General features: G+C 38.8%; 1 protein-coding gene across 3 annotated transcripts; it reads right to left on the bottom strand.

The window, feature by feature from the left end:
• Positions 1–681: 681 nt before the first annotated feature.
• nr2f2 (nuclear receptor subfamily 2, group F, member 2) lies at positions 682–9,979 on the bottom strand. 3 transcript variants are annotated; one of them, XM_028450763.1, is made up of 3 exons: positions 9,676–9,979; positions 4,513–5,040; positions 682–2,589 (listed from the first exon to the last, which is right to left on the bottom strand). In XM_028450763.1, the coding sequence occupies exons 1-3, from the start codon at positions 9,713–9,715 to the stop codon at positions 2,315–2,317; spliced, it is 843 nt and encodes a 280-aa protein (XP_028306564.1). In that variant the 5' UTR covers positions 9,716–9,979; the 3' UTR covers positions 682–2,314. The 3 variants fall into 3 exon arrangements, with proteins under 3 accessions (XP_028306564.1, XP_028306561.1, XP_028306562.1); XM_028450760.1 differs by lacking the exon at positions 9,676–9,979 and adding an exon at positions 6,481–7,453 and having other exon boundaries at positions 4,513–5,058; XM_028450761.1 differs by lacking the exon at positions 9,676–9,979 and adding an exon at positions 6,481–7,453.
• Between the last annotated feature and the right edge of the window lie 7,262 nt (positions 9,980–17,241).

Below are 17,241 nucleotides of genomic sequence, written 5' to 3'. Positions count from 1 at the left end.
TCCACCCCGCGCACAACACGCACGCACATGTGCACGCAAAGCATTGAAGAAATGTAGATAAAAACAAACAAATAAGCAATGAAAAGCTGTTGTTTTCAAATTCATAAATTATAATTTAATACCAAGAACAAATTTACAGCAGAATGCTTTGTTTACAATAAGCTAACACAAACAAACAAGAATTGTGTTCAACTATAAACTTTCACACACACTCACATATATCACTTGCAATTAATAATAATAATAATAATAATAATAATAATAATAATAATAATAATAATAATAATAATATAAAAAAAGTATCTATACGTTATCAATACCCTGCAGTCATATATTTTGTTATATTTATATAAAAACGTGGGTCATAATTACAATCATGTTTCATTCTCTGGTCCAAAGATCATCCCTTTGAGTTCAACCACAACAACAACATGTTTGTGTGTGTGGCGAAGAAGAAAAAAGCCTCCAAATAAGGACAAAAAATAACACTCACGCACACACGCGCGCACACACACGCACACACACTCGCTCCACCGCACCTGCCAAACACCGGAAAGGAGCAATAATAATAATAATAAAGTTCAAACATGAGCTCCTTTTTCTCCTTTTGAATAAAAAGTCCAAATGTTGCTCACCCTGTTTTTACGTCTGAAGCCTAACAATGTTTTTCTTCTTCTTTCGTTCTATACTGTTGCTTTAAATACAAAGGGCTAGTGTGTACTGAATGCACAGATTATATCTATACAAACCCGAAAGAATAATAATAAAAAAAAAAAAAAAAAAAAAAAAAAAAAAAATTAAAAAAAAATAAAAATAAGAGAGGAAAAACATTTACATTTATATATCAAAGGTAAAATAGGTTAGCGACCTGTGGCCATGCATTCACAGTCTAAATATACATGAAAAAGAAAACATTTGTAGTAATATGTATGTACATTAAAAACAGAACTCTCAGTGCTACTAGCTAAGTCTGCCACTCAATTTGAAGACGTTGTATTAACAAGAAAAAAAAGAAAGAAAATAAATGGCAACCACAGATTTTCCATAATCACATATACTTTGTATAAAGGAGAAATGAATTGACCTATATTTACAGGAATACTGCCTCTAATCACTGCTTTCCAAGTGAAATAACACGAAGAATGAAGTAGTTCCCCCCCCCACCCCCCGTCCCTCAGAACTCAAACAGAACTTATCGACCTGTCAACGTTTCCAATGAGTTTGATAGGAAACCACATCATTGCTCTTTAGGCACTTAATGCTTGAAAAAGTGGATAAAGGGTGACATTTTAATAATAATACTGCTGTTAAACACTCCTCTGGCTTGGCTTCAAACTTTTATGACCCCTGAGTGGCCTCTTTAACTTTATTTTCTTTTTTAAATGTGCAGCTCCAGGAAAAACTTGTTGAATTTTTTAATCTTTAATTGTGAATCCAATTTTGGCATTATTTTCCACATCTGATTAAATAAACCAATCACTGAATAAATTACCTAATTAAATGAAAAATGTAAAAAGGCATGTGTATCTTTCAGTTATTGGAGGAAAATCATTGTTTTTTGTTAAAGAGCTGGGTCATAAAGTGTAAAATAAAAGCCTCCCTATTATTCCCTCTGATAATGCATGTGGCTCATCCTAAACAATGTAAGTGCGCTTGCAGCATTAAGCCTATACATCATAAGCCTATTTACTCCTATTGCTGTGGTTTTAATTCTTTTAGGAACTTTTTTTTCTCTTTTATTATCTTAAATTGTACATTAACTTCACCTTTTTTCCAAAATAAATCTCAGAAAATGAACAGCACCTGTACTACAGAAATCACAAAGGCCGGTTTGGAACCAGAAAAGGAGGAACAAAGAAACAAAACACAGCTATACATGGACACATAAAGACAATGAAAATTCACATATGTTCCCTTTTTCTTTTCTTTTTTTTTTTTTTTTAAATGTACCCGAATTTTCATTTTTAAATGCACTTAATACTTAAAATTTCCTCATAAGGATAAACAAACAAACAAAGCAATGTTCCATTTTTTTTCTCTCCTCATTTTCTTCATTCATTATAAAAAAAATGGATGGTTGCAGGGAGGAGGAATATCTGCCATTTTCAAAGTTCATTAGACGTCTCAATTTTGAGGGGATTCACAGTCATTTAATGTCTTTCTTCATGAAAACCAGCCCCGTTTAACAGCCGGTTGGGTTTTTTTTTTTTTTTATTCCTTCCACAAAAGCAGCTCTAATCATTGTCCTCCTGCACCCCCCTCCCACCCCCACCCACCCCTCAGCCCCACCTTTTGTTTGTTCCTCTCCTCGGTTCTACTGAATGGACATGTAAGGCCAGTTAAAACTGCTCCCCGACAGCAACATATCCCTGATGAGAGTTTCAATGGGGGTTTTACCTACCAATCGGACGAAAAATAACTGTTCTATGACCGAGGAGGAGACTGTGCGGAGGGAAGGGAGGCGCAGCAACAACTTCCCAAAGCGCGTCGGCTGGTTGGGATACTGGCTGCGCACGTACTCCTCCAGCGCGCACTGGGACTTCTCCTGCAAACTTTCCACATGCGCCACGTCCGAGAGGCCACACGCATCTGAGAGGACAGGAAGAGCAAAAATAATACATGTTAAAGTGAATTAATAAAGAAAAAGAGAGCTGCTGTCACTACATTTATTATTGACAAAAAATCTACTATTTATAACAATAATATACATATATTTTACAATTTAAAAAGTAATTTCAGAAATAATTAACATTTATTATTACTGACAGAATATCTACTGTTGATTTTTCCCCCTGCGGATGCTGAACTACTTGGTGGTTAAAAACTGATGTGGAAATGAGCATCTCTGTCAATGCACTGACTTTTATATTGTCTTGTCTGCTGTTTTAAATGTATGTATGGCCTGGTGGACTGCAAACAATGAATAGGATAAATCAAGTCGTCTAAATCTAAATCTTATAAATATAGTTTACAATTCAAAAAGTACATTACAGTAGTACACAAACACATTCATACTTTAGACAGAAAGAGACAGAAATGTATTTAAAAAAATTGATAATATTCACAAATTTAAAAGTTAAAATTGTGTTACAAAAATAATTATCACATTTATTGTGCAATAATTAATTTTTAATCTAACTAATAATAAAAATACTAACGAATACTTTAAAATAAATACATTTCTCCCTTCATGCTTCTTGCTGTTTTTGCCTCTAATTAAATTGACAATCACACAGATGAAGCCACTTAAGTTATAAAAGTAAATCATTAAACAAATTGGTGTTTAAATGTGTGTTTCAGATGATCCATCTTTTCCCAGTCAGAGGCGAAGCGAGGGAGGGGGAGGGGGGACAGAGTGAGGGGAGGGGGAGTCAGGGAGACCTCCTGACCTTTAGTGAGCAGAGATTTAGCTGTGCAAAAAGGGCCCATAGCCCACGGAGCTGTCGTCATATACACCATCACACACACACACACACACACACACACACACACACACACACACACACACACACACACACACACACACACACACACACTATAATCACTATCTGCTGCGTGTGGGCGGCAGCTGATCGGCAGCCAAAAAACGTGTACGTGCGTAGCTTATAAGTTTTTTAAAGTTTATGCATGACAACATTTGCAAAGTCGCAAAACAAATGCATGAGCTGCAGGTGAGACACGTACGAGCCAATCAGATCTAATGTTTCACAATCATCTGAAATAATTGCACGAGCTTTATTAGCTATTAACTATTGTTCATTTAATGAATTATCTTTTAAAGTCAAAGAACAGCGTATAAATTCGGGATTTAACCCCGGAGCAGAAAATAAATTAAAAAAATATTCCTGGAAAGCAAAAAGCAAACGGAGCTGATGTCCCTGAACGCATCACCATTACTTTCTGCATGTCATATTTACAATTACTGTTGCTCCAAGCTTTATGTGTGTGGGTGCGCGCGCATGTGTGTGTGTGTGTGTGTGTGTGTCCTCCAAATGACAGCACAGCTTTGCTTTTCTACTGTTTGCAAATGGGACATTAGGCTTGTGTGTGCCCCTCCCCTCTCCCCCCCAAGCCTGACATCATTTATATCTGTCATTTCCTACAAACAAGACGTGGCTATACACACGTTGATAAATGGATGCATGGGAATAAAAATAGAATGCATGTGTGGAAATTAATCTGGAGGTTGTTTTTTTTTTTTTTTCCTACTGCATCATGAATTTAAATTATTGTCATTAATTGGTTTTATTTAACTCGTGGTTTTTATGCTAATAATAATAATAATAATAATAATAATAATAATAATAATAATAATAATAATAATAATAATTTTGTGGTGTGTGTGTGTGTGTGTGTGTGTGTGTGTGATTAATCAGTGCTTTTATCAGTAATAGCCTCAGGCTTTGCTAAAAGCTCATGCAGCAAAGGTGGACGTAAATAGAAAATATACATCTTAATTATAGCAATTATAAGAACCATGTAGTGCGCGTGCGTGCTGAACCATTGTCTCACCTGTCGTGAAGAGCACGATGGCCTTTAAGCAGCTGTATTCTGCAGAGTCCACGTGCAGAGCCTTGAGCTTCTCAACCTGCTCCTGGAAGATCCTAATGTGGTCCATGAAGGCCACCACGCGGTCCGCGGACATGGGGGACGCGTGCAGGCCGGCGGCGGCCAGCAGGGGGGCCACGTGCAGCGGCATGGAGCACTGCGCCGCGTTCAGCACAAATAACTCACTCCACGTGAGCCGCAGCAGCGCCACCTGGTCGGTGATCTGCAGGTCGGGGAAGAAGGGGATATTCCGGGCCCACTCCACGGCGCTGAAGAGCATGCGCGCCGCCAACTCGCAGATGTTCTCAATGCCCATGATGTTGTTGGGCTGCATGCACTGGCTGCCGTAGCGGGACGTGGGGTAGGGCTCGGCCCGCAGCAGCAGGGAGATATATCCGGACAGGTAGGAGTGGCAGTGCAGCGGGTCCCCGTTGGTCAGCGCGAACTGGCCGTGGTGTGGCTGTGTGGGCGGCACCCGTCCCCTTTGCACCGCTGCAGTAAAAAGAGAAACTACAGATATTGAAGCCTGAATTCTACACGTCATCATCATTCATCAAAGAAGCACGTAACCAAACAATGACATGTGTACTAGGTCAACACACACACACAATGCTGGGCGGAATGGACCAAAACTCACATGTCGATATTTTTTCTCAAAATTGTGATGTATGACATTTTAAATCTCAATATTGTTTCATTCTAATAAAGTCAAACCACGAAAAGCAATTCTAGGTCAATTTTGATGATGCAAAATGCCACACAGCCACATTTATTAACAAACAATTGATCAATATATTCAACTTTTGGCTTTTTCTCCTATAAGAGAGCGATTGAGTTCTGTAGTGTGGCTTGTTTAGATGAAGATCAGGGTAGAAATCCATCTAACTGAACTTTCCATGCTTTTCCGAGAAGTAGCGAAAACAGCAACTCCTAAAACAAGTATTTTGAAACAAAGTGAGTTACATATCGATATTGTAATTTTCTATATCACCAAAATAGAAAACTTGATATATCTTGACTCTCATTATCACCAGCTCTTTTATCTGACAATGAACTCAATCAATCAACTTTGTTTAAATTGTCCCCAATAGGAAGCATGAATAACATACAAGCCACAATAAAACATATAACAACATAAATAAAACGTGTAACAGTGCAATTTGACCCATTCAAAAACACAAGATAACCTAAAAAAAAAAATGAGACAAAATAAATGTAAATCCAGCAAAGAAACGGACCTATTAACGAGCTAATAGACGAGTGTGTAGAGGACTATTTTCTTCTTCTACTGGAATTAATAAGTGCTTGTATCTGGTTTGGAAACTTGATGGTGGAAGAAGCTCAGATTGTTGATGTAAAGGATGTGATTTATCACTATCTGACATGATGGACTTATCCATTGTCCATACATACAGATGTGCTTCAAACACGCGCACAAGCTTTAAAATTATGTTATTGAGCAACAGCAACTGGAGCTGAGTGAAGGAACACAAAGAGGGCAAAGGCACAGCTCGCATATTTAACCCTTAACCCACTGAGACTCTCAGCTCCTCTGATACAGGCTGAGGCTCCAGGCCTGCTTTACCCACTCTATTCCGGCATGTTTTCAGCCTCTTCCTCCCCAACGCACGGTGAGGACGGACGCTCTCTCATCGCCATAATAGCACAGATGCTGTTTATTTTATATTCTTATTATTATCATATGCCCAGCCATGTTCTCAGTGTGATAATAAAGGACCGGGCTGGGTGTACAGAGAGGGGGAGATCCGCCGACGCACAGCCGCTCCATGACGCTCTGAAGCTGTATCCGTGCGCAGGGACGGGTCGGTGCCGGTTAGGCTGTAGGAGCGGTTCCATGTTTTATTGGTTCCATGTTTTAATGTCTGAATCACACACGCACACATTAATGAGAGAATTATAAAGTCTCAATACCTTCCCGTCTCATGCCGACCTTCAGGCATTTCTTGAGGCGGCAGTACTGGCACTGGTTCCGGTGGTGCTGGTCGATCGGACAGTTCCTGTTGGCGCGGCACGTGTACGTGAGGTTTCGCCGTACGCTCCGTTTGAAGAAGCTCTTGCAGCCCTCGCACGTGAACTGTCCGTAGTGTTTTCCGCTGGATTTGTCGCCGCACACCACGCACTCGATGTGTTGCGACTGCTTCTCTGGTTGCTGTGTCGTCTGCGGAGTGGACTGCTGCTGTGTGTTGTTGTTGTTGTTCGGGGGTCCCTGGACCTGGACCTGAACCGCGGTCTGAGGGGTCGGGGGGGCCAGGTTGAGCTGGCCCGGCTGGGGGGTGGGCAGGGAGAGTGCGCTCTGGGTGTCAGCCACATCGTCCTGGGAGCCTCTCCACACTACCATTGCCATATCTATCAGTCAACGGAGAGAAACTTTTTGTCTGCCGTGTTTACTGTCGCCGTGAAAACAATAGTGGGAGAGAAAAAACGCGCTGAACTGGGATTAAAACAGCCGCTCCGATCTGACTCCACTCTGGATCTCTTGGATCTATGGATCTCCTGGAGGCAGGGAACAAATAAAAGGCGATTTATTGCTGCTGGAGACGCCGCTGCGTCGCGCTGAAAGGCCAAGTCCAGGGTCGCCTACTGTCCTCCATCCAGCACGGCCATCAGACAGCCATCAGCGGGAGGAGAAGGGCTGGAGGTTTACTGAGAGAGTCCGCCGAGGAGGAAGCATGGGAATCGGAGGTAGGATGGAGCAGAACAGCCGGGATCAGATCAGCAGCACAGTTCCAAGTGTTTGGAAGGAAAAGCAGCAGCAGAAAAAACGCGTCTTCTTCTTCTCCTTCTTTCCTTTTTCCTCCGTGTGAGGCAGCGCCAGCAGTGCGTGCGTGTGCGTGTGCAGCTCAACCAACGATTTGGAGAATATGAAGAGAAGACAGAAGACAAACACTCCCCTCCAAAAAAAAAAAAAAAAACAACAAAAAAAAAAAAAACAAGAAGAAGCCAAAAGCACGAGAGCTGGAACCAAATGGAAGAAGAAGAAGAATCACAAGCTGCGGAAAAACCTCCTCCGAGCGACGCGCAACAAAAAGAAGAATACTACTAATAATAATAGTAATAATGTGTGGAATCAAAGTGATGAGTTTCTAGTTAAAAAGGCGGAGGTGAGCTAGTGATTGGTCGCTGGCACAGTGCAGCTTTCCCTCTGATCAGCTCACTGAGCTTCTCTATATAGTGAACTTTGACACGACTGCTGCAACTTAGCACACGTTACCATGGCGACGGGTTGCCATATAAGGAAGGAGAGTGTGTTTGACTGGTCAGAGCTCAGGGACCTCCCCCTCAACCCCATTGGCTGCTCGGTACTTGTGCTACTTGGTACGGTGCCAGGAAGGAGGTCGGAGTGCCGCCGGGTCCTAAAGGGAGTCAAATTCTACTCAGACAGTCAGACTCAGTATTAGATTCATCCGGAGCTAAGAGTGACTTATTTCACTAAAAAAACCCAAATCACTTGGTTTGCGTTATATTATATTTATGATCTATTATTATTGGATCAGCCGTCGCTGGTGCACTGCGTCACTGAGACGCGCACACGCACCTCAGGCATGGCATGATCCGGGTTCATTACAAGCCTGATCCTTTAGGCAGGAGGATATCAACACACACACACACACACACACACACACACACACACACACACACACACACACACACACACACACACACACACACACACGCACGCACGCACGCACGCACACACACACACACACACACACACACACACACACACACACACACACACACACACACACACACACACAGGAATAATACACTCCATCACATCAAATACAATTTTACAATATTTCAAGCATATAGTTAAAAAACACAAACGCATGCTCTCAAAGTAAAGCACACATCCATCAATATGTTAATATATTACACAATTTAATAATATTATACATATGGCATATGTAGCTGACTTTACTAAACACATTTTTAACACATACATAAATCTATAAAATACATTAAATCTCTAACTGAAACTGAAATCTCCTGCAGTCAGAATTTCTTTCTCCATGAGGTCAATAAGAGTTTAAAGTTGTACACCTTTTGTGTATCTGTGTGGTCAGTGTGTGTTGATGGAAAGAGGAAGCACGCACTAAGTGTTCCTATAGCCTGCAGCTTTTCAAAATAAAACATTAAAAAACACTAAAACTCCTTCACAATTAGTATTAAATAGTGTTAATTGATTATAATCTAAGTAAAGACAGCGAGGAGGGTGTGTGTGTGTGTGTGTGTGTGTGTGTGTGTGTGCGTGTGTGCGTGTGTGTGTGTGTGTGTGTCCGCGCCCTCTCACTCTCACCCTGTGACCACAAGGCGTGCACGCGCGTGAACTGCAGGTAAACTTTTCCCACACATGAACCAATGCGTGGTGAAGCTTTTGGAGGATTAGGCTCATGCATGCGTGCGTGCGTGTGTGTGCATTGTTCACGGATGTGTAACAGCAGTCACTGGGCGCCCCCTAGCGTTTAAAGTCCTCCCCCGATGTAATAATAATCCACTGTAGAGGATCCATCGGACACGGAAACGGCTTCAGTCAGTGCTCTCCGCACCGATCACCGATCACTGATCAAACTACAGAGATCCTTTCTTTCTGTCTGTTTAAATTCTGTCTGACATCAGTTGGACGCGGAGCTGTGACCAATGCCAAAGTTGGATGTACTTTTTGTGTCTCTGCGCGGGTATTTACATCCTATTCTGTCTTTGTTTCAAACCCAATTATGTTTTCCACTATTTTTCTGAACAGATCCATGGAACACACGAGGAGAGTCCGTGAATTAAATCACCTTTCGGTAGCACAGCGTGGATTTAAATGTAAGTATCCATTCATTATTATTATCATTATTATTATTATTATTATTATTATTAGAAACACTACAGCGGTGAGCAAATGCTTTATTTGCGTTGTTTAACGACGCGCACGCGGATATAAGAGAGCTGCAGACAGAAAACAAAATGCGACACTTCATTTCAGCGAAGCGCGTTGAAAAAACGGAATAAAATGTATTGCGATCATAACAAACCCAAAGTAGTGCATTGAATAAGTAGGTATTCTTATAGTAATTGAGATAGAGAGAGGCAGGAGGAGGAGGTCACTTATAAACCTACCCAATGCATATGTTGCTGATTCGTCCGCAGCCTGATGCATCTTCTCTCTTATTCACAATATATTTAGTCTTCTCAGTTTGGACTCAGATTGAAGCGCAGCGCTTCCTCTCCAACAGACGGGATCAAAAACCCACGCTGTTTATTGGAAAACTGATCATGAAGAACTCAGAGAGCCAATAAAACAAACAAACTGATTGGTGACGAATAGGAAATCTAAAGTTGACGTGTTGGTCCGAGCAGGATATGATTTCAGATGATAAGCAGGTATGAGCAGGTTTATCCTGTGCGCCTTTTTCTCTCCAAAGCTAAAATGTATCTAAAACGCGCTCCGACGTGACGCGAAGCCGCCGCTGCTACTACGGCTTTGTGTGGATACGGGGGTGTGTGGGAGGGGGGTGGGGGGTGGGGGGGGGGGGGGGGGGGGGGGGCACAAGGCAAGCACCTGTCTGTGCTGTCGAGGTTTAGCCTCACAGATTTATGCATGTCACCAAGTATTATTATTATTATTATTATTATTATTATTATTATTATTATTATTATTACTGTTATTAATAATAATAATAATAATAATAATAATAATAATAATAATAATAAGTAATTACATGATTTATTATGATAAACAATTAAAAATAATATATTTTTATTTATTGCATAATTAATTTGTATTTGATGGAGTGGGGATAACTGGTAAAATGATGATGATGATTATGATGATGATTATTTTTATAGTAATTACACAATATAATATAATATAACATGATATAATATAATAATAAATCAAAAACAAATGTCTGATTTATTGCAAAAATAGGGGAAAATCTCATATTATTGTTATAAAATAATAATGTTATAATTAATGATACATTATTATTACTGTTACACATAATAATAATAATAATAATAATAATAATAATAATAATAGTGTAAAAAATAAATATGTAAATGTTTTACTAACCAATTTGCAAAGGAATAATATTTAATTAAAAATGCAATAATCTAATCCAAACTGAATATTAAAAATATAAATCTGCTTTAATGCATAATTACCGAAATTGACTAACAATAATCAACCCCTCCCTCCTAAATATTATCCATCCCTCCTATCCCCAGGTTAAATATGTTCATTCTTTATGATTTTCACCCCCATCAGAAAGAAATAAAAGTACTTTATGATTCTCAAAGCGCACGCGCACACAACGGGATCCGGTATCGATTCTAAAAGGAGACAAAGGACGTGCACGGGCCGCTTTAAATGTTTACTGATCACACACAAATAAATCACTTTATTATGTTGGTCGAAGCCCGCTGTGCTGAAGGATGATTGCACATAAACGGATCGATGCCCACATGGATAACAGGGCACGTTTACACGCGCAAAGCTGGTTAAAGTAAGTTGCACGTGTGTGTGCAGCGGTTGGTAATTATTGGGCTGAAAAGTCATCAGATTAGATAGCATAAAAGCCTGTAATAATAAGGAGCACTGAGTGAGGCTTGTGTTTGGAGTGAAAAAGTTGACTTTAATCTTATCTCTGAGTCGTTGATAGAGCCAGAGGGAAAGTGACCCGCAGGTCTCTGAGTTCCCGCCCTGTTTAACCCGTCCAGAGCCGCACAAGAGCAGAGGTTAACCAGGCTAATCAACTTCAAGAGTCCCATTGAATTATGGACGAGGAATTAAGACTCAAACTAAATTATCCCACTTAAAAAAAAATCTCAGTCAGTTTCAAACAATTAATTTAAAAAAAAAAAAAAAAAAAATCATTTTAAAGAAACTCTACGAATTTATTTTCCAGTTTTTAACAATCAATTTATCACCAAAGCTCCAACTCAACGGATTGCTGTATTCATTTTAATGTCATTTGATTGATTGATGGTGTGTGTGAGATCAGTCTCTGACCTTTGACCCTACAGCTAAAGAGTTGATCGCTTTTTAAAGCTGACTGTTCTTTTCTAATTCACAAAGAAATTGTTAAATAGACGCTCTCGGGTTAATTTTTCAGTGATTAGTTTCATTAATGCTCGATTTTAAAATATTCAAAACAATTTAAAGCACACTTAAGATATTTCTTCATGATATGTTGATAATAATAATTTGTGATTCTCATTTTTGCAAGACTAATGTTAAAGATTTTTTTCTGTTATGCTTTTATTTTCAAGAAAATAATGTGCCTAAGAATTTCTTTAAAATGCAAAATAAAGAAAAACAATTTACTTTATTCTCTTTAAAGAGTTGAAAGCGTTCACCTCAACACTGTGTGTGTGTGTGTGTGTGTGTGTGTGTGTGTGTGGGCCTGCACGTGCCCCAAAGGCTGATCTGAAAAGGCAATAGATCCCACAGATAGATCACTGTGATCACTGTGCTCCGTTTACCAATGACAGATTATAGCGTCAATTTAAAGAGATAGGGATCAATTTGTCTCAATGATCACTCTTTAGGCCGACTGCCAGCACGGCCCTAATGTATTTGTAAATGCTTATGGTTTGAAACATGGCCGTTGGATTTAAAAGTGTAAACCCGTGTAAACCAAGTGTAAACGGCGTGTTTGTTGAACGCTGCGGTGCAGACGGAGCGTTGTGTAGATGATGATGATGATGATGATGATGACTTCAGGCTCAGCGACCCAGCAGCAGAGGTCAGTGGTTTAACTCTACTGGAAAGTCTGGTGTGATAAGTGCTCTCTAACCCCAGAAAAACTAGTGCTGAATTGCCCTTGAGCAAAGCTGCTTAAATCCCATCTGACCCGAGGAGCCCGCAGCAGCATGTACGGCTTCTTTTTCAACCACCTCACTCTCTGTTTCTCTCCTCATGTAGAGAAAAAGTTTAGGAGACATGGGAGCAGAATCCATGGTGGCAGTGCTCAGACGTGAACGTCTCACATGTGGCCCCTGAAGGCAGCAGACATGCAGTGTCTAGAGTTACTGTAACTGGAGGTGGAACCTGCAGCTCGCAGACGGACGGACGCAGGCTTACATCAGAGAGGTGAAAGTAGATTACAAGTACTCATGTTTGCTGTAATTGTGTTTTATGGGTACTTGTACTTTTTTTTTAGTACATTTCTAAATCAGTCATTTTACTTGTGCTTAAGTACGTTTTAAAAGAAGTAAAGTAATTAATTACATTTGTACCACCCAACCGTTACTGAGTAAATTATAATTTTTTGTGATTATTTTTTTTTTTATTACCGTTTCATGCAACATTGAACATAATCCATACGTTCTTAGTTGTGTTATTTCTGATCAAAGTCCATCCACTTTCTATGGTTCAGGTTGTGCTTTCTACCTATTATGTTATTACCCACATACAGTATATATAGGTCTCAGAGTGAGGTATCAGGAAAACCTCTGTAATTTATCAGACCAAACAGACTCATGACTCAGTAAAACTCCATCAAATGACATGTCCAGGCTTCAAAATAAAAGTCGTTAGACCCTAAGGCTTCAGTCGGTAAAACATGACATGGTGTTTTATTTTGAAGGAATCAGAAGTACACATGAAGAAGTAAGTCTAAAAGCCGTTCTTTCCTTTTTTTTTTTTTTAAAGTTAAGATATATCAACGTATTGTTTGAACAATAAATACATAATTAAATGAACCATTGATATATCTTAACCTTTAAAAATAAATAGAAAATAACAGCTTTCAACTTACTCTCGTATCAGAAGCAGCACATATTGATGATGTCATGTGTATTTACGGTTTATTCAAAGTACGTCATGTCGTTGAGTCTGACAACTTTTACTTTGAAGCCTGAGGCCGTGTCTTTTGACGTCGTTTGGTCTGATGGAGGTTTTGCTGAGTCATGAGTCTGTTTGGTCTGACCAATGACAAAGGTTTTCCGATACCTCACTTTGAGACCTGAGGATGCCAAAATCTACACCGTACACATGGCACATTTGGCCTGGCACAGTTTTTGAGTTCTTAAAGCTTTACTTATTTTGAATTAAATTCATTGGTGTTATTTTACTTGGAGAAAAATAATTCTACATTTTGACAAACCTTTCATTTTATACAGATGCTTTTGTGAAAAATAAATTAAGTTCCAATTGTGGTAAATTTGGTCTCTTCCTTTTTTATTTTCTCCATGAGATGTTTGTATAAGGGAACCGTGGCAAGATTTATTACCAAAAATAAATGTGGGAAGTGAAAATAACTAGTAACTTTTACTCTGAGTACTATTTCATTGAGCTACTTTTTTACTTGCACTGGAGTTCAATTTCACAATATCTAAAAAGTATCAACTCTGGCTTAATCTAAGCAGTTCACATATTCAGAGTTTGTTTAGCTAAGCCTGTTTCAGTGTGTGTGTGTGTGTGTGTGTGTCCGCCTGCTATTGGTGCAACAACTCCGACCCGATTCAACCTTTACTGACGCATGGACGCTACGCTCACATGCCTGCCTCTACTAACATTTCAGTGATTGTACTGTATTTAAACTCATTAAAAAACCGATTCATTTTTTCATTTTTAGAGCTTGTCTGACTGCTAGTTAACTCCTGATGTATCTCACTTGTATTTCAAATAAACATTGAAAACACAAGCTTTTCTTTTGTCTGTTTTTCTCCCTACTGCAGCCCGGTTGCTACATTTAATGCTTCACTATTCCTAGTTGAGTGTAAAATGTGTTTTGAACATACATATTCTTCACAGGAGCTATTGTTCCAGCTGTATGACGACATGCTGATAAAGTCCATAATGAGGACTTGGAAACATTAATGGTAACTCAGTGTTTTAAAATGTTTTTTTATTGCTGGGCTCGCCTCCACTCATTCTGTTTTTTCCCCTCTGCACCATAGACAGAGTGTTTCATTGATTGCGGTAGAAATACCTTCAGATATGAGTATTTTCGAACATTTGTGTGGTAAAACCTGCAGTGTATATATATATGTATATATGTTTGGCCCATTCACCACTGAGAGATTTTTAAATGAAAGCGCGTTGGTATTTTTCGCAGCTTCACATTAAGACAAGAATGTGACAGCCGTGCTCCTGATGTGATTAAAGTTCACGTCTTTTTATAAAGTCACATTTAAACTAAATAGTAGCAGCAGCACAAATTGAAAAACTCCCACACTATTAAAGGGAAATCCATCCAGACTAAATGTTTGTCCATAAAAAAACACATTCTCATGTGAAAATGCTGCACACATAAACTTTACAGCTAGTATTACCAAGACTATAGCAGTGCACGGTGTATGAGCACGAGCCTTTTTCAATCACACACATCCACATGTGATCAACGGTCCCTGAGAGCTGATGGAGGGAATAAAAGATGGAGAGAAAGTGAACGGGATTGGAAAAGAGCTTTTTCAATGACTTTATCCACATCATGAGGACACTTTGGAAATGTAACAGTGTTTGAGTGATGACAAAAGGCATCAGGATTAGATTTAAACACAATATGATTATCATATATTCACACAGTTAACCTTTTTCACCTGATCACTGTACAAAAGATGAACGAATGAGCAGAAGTCTGCTGTGTTATACATTTTCTAACAAAGTACAAAGTGTTATACGAAGAAAATCTACAGCTGAAGGACGATGGTCTCTGAATAAAGAAGGTATGTATGTGTATCCATCAATGTGGTGTAAATATAATGTAACTCAATTAAATATAATTAAGTTCACCAGTTAAAAGTAATGTAAAAATAAACACATCTCACTGGAATTCCCTCTAAAATAGAGACATACATATCTATTACGTTTCACTTATTTATTTATTATATTAATAATGATTATATTTATTAATATATTAAAACAATAATACATTTTATTTATAATGCACTTTTCATTTACAGAGATATAAAAGTGCTAAATTATGTTAATATCATATTGATTGATAATATTAAGTACAGTAGAGAAAATAGTGTAGAGGAACTGGCATTAAAAAAACAAAATTGGATTGAAACATGTCCATCCATCCATTTTCAGACCCGCTTTGTCCTGTTTTCAGGGGTGCGGGGGTCTGCCGGTGCTTATCTCCAGCTCACACTGGGTGCTAGGCGGTGGTACACCCTGGACAGGGCGCCAGTCCATCGCAGGGCAACACACAGACAAACAACCACACTCTTTTTTAGAGACTCCAGTCAACCTTTGAGTCATGTTTTTGGATTGTGGGAGAAAGCCCAGGCAGCACGGGGAGAACATGCAAACTCCACAAAGAAATAACCCAAGTGTCTTCCCAAGCGCTTAAACCCAGGACCTTCTGGCTGTGAGGCAGACGTGCAAACCCCTGAGCCACCGTGCTCCCAAATTGAACCATGATCTATGTTATCTTCCTTTATTGTGATTATTTATAAGAAAAATAAAATAATCATAATGAAAATAAAAACTGGCTCAGATGTTTTCACTACTACACTATTGAGTTTTAAATGCAGATCGTTTACTTAAAATTCAATGTACAATTCATATTATGAAGATGTACTCTATGTTATTATAATGTACATTAATGCAGACATGATGAAATGATCAAAATATAGGAAATGTAAAATGTTCTCTACGGCTAAAAAAATAATAAAGATCTGTTCTTCATCTGTTCTCAGATAACATTACTTATAGTACAAGTTACTATTACACATTAATGAAATAATCAAAACATATTGATATGAATTCATTAAAATGTGTTGAAATACTTGAGTTTGGGGATTATTTCACAGACACAAAAATGATTGCACAGCTGTACGGTCTGACGGGAAATGACTGGACTCAGACAAAGAGGGAATGATGTGAAGTTATTTACTGAAAGTGAATACTACAAACAGCTATAGATTATCACAGCTGTTTGTTTAAATGACACAAACTAAACTATACAAAATTCAGTTAGTAGTAGTTGTATCAGAAGTATTGAAGCAGTATTAGTAAAGTACTACCAGTTACTGGTTTTTATGAATCTGTTTCTTTAACCTTTGAACCACTTTGAAGAATTTCAAGCATTTCAGCTCTGTCAGCATGTTGTTATTTTCAATACGTTTGTTCTCAGAATGATAAAAGAAAAATGTCAAATGAACAACTAAACTTGTTTGTAATTTTCATTCTGTGTTCATTACCTTAAGTTCAGAGAGAAGTGTGGACACTGTGCTACGTTAACGTGTGTCGCTGCTTACTCTGTGTTTATTGACCTGTCAGTGTCACACAGACTCCTCAGTGTGTCTTAACTCTCACTACCAGCTCTTTCAAACACACCGACCTGTACTATATGCACTGCTCAGTTATCATCAAGAAACCAAAGATAAAGTGTTGCTTCACCAGCCTGCAAGCAACAGACTTACAGTACCACCAGCCAGAAGTTTCCCAGCCACACTCAACACTTACTGTAGCGTCAGCATTATGGTTTTTGGTAATAATTGTCTCACACAGCTTATTTTAATGGGATTTATGGCATGTCTGCAGAAGTGTAAAGAGAACTGATATATTATAGTCAAGTAGAAGTATTATTACTTGACTAAAATTGTACTCAAGTACAAGTACAAGTAAGTCATACATAAAACACTCAAGTACAAGTAAAAAGTAGCTCAATTAAATAGTACTCAAAGTAAAGGTAGTTTCTTTTAGCCCTATACGTATATTGTTGG

Source organism: Gouania willdenowi, chromosome 6 (genome assembly GCF_900634775.1).
Source record: "Gouania willdenowi chromosome 6, fGouWil2.1, whole genome shotgun sequence".
Lineage (NCBI taxonomy): Eukaryota > Metazoa > Chordata > Actinopteri > Blenniiformes > Gobiesocidae > Gouania > Gouania willdenowi.
The sequence above is the reverse complement of the archived record's forward strand: the minus strand, read 5'-3'. Positions and strand labels throughout refer to the sequence as shown.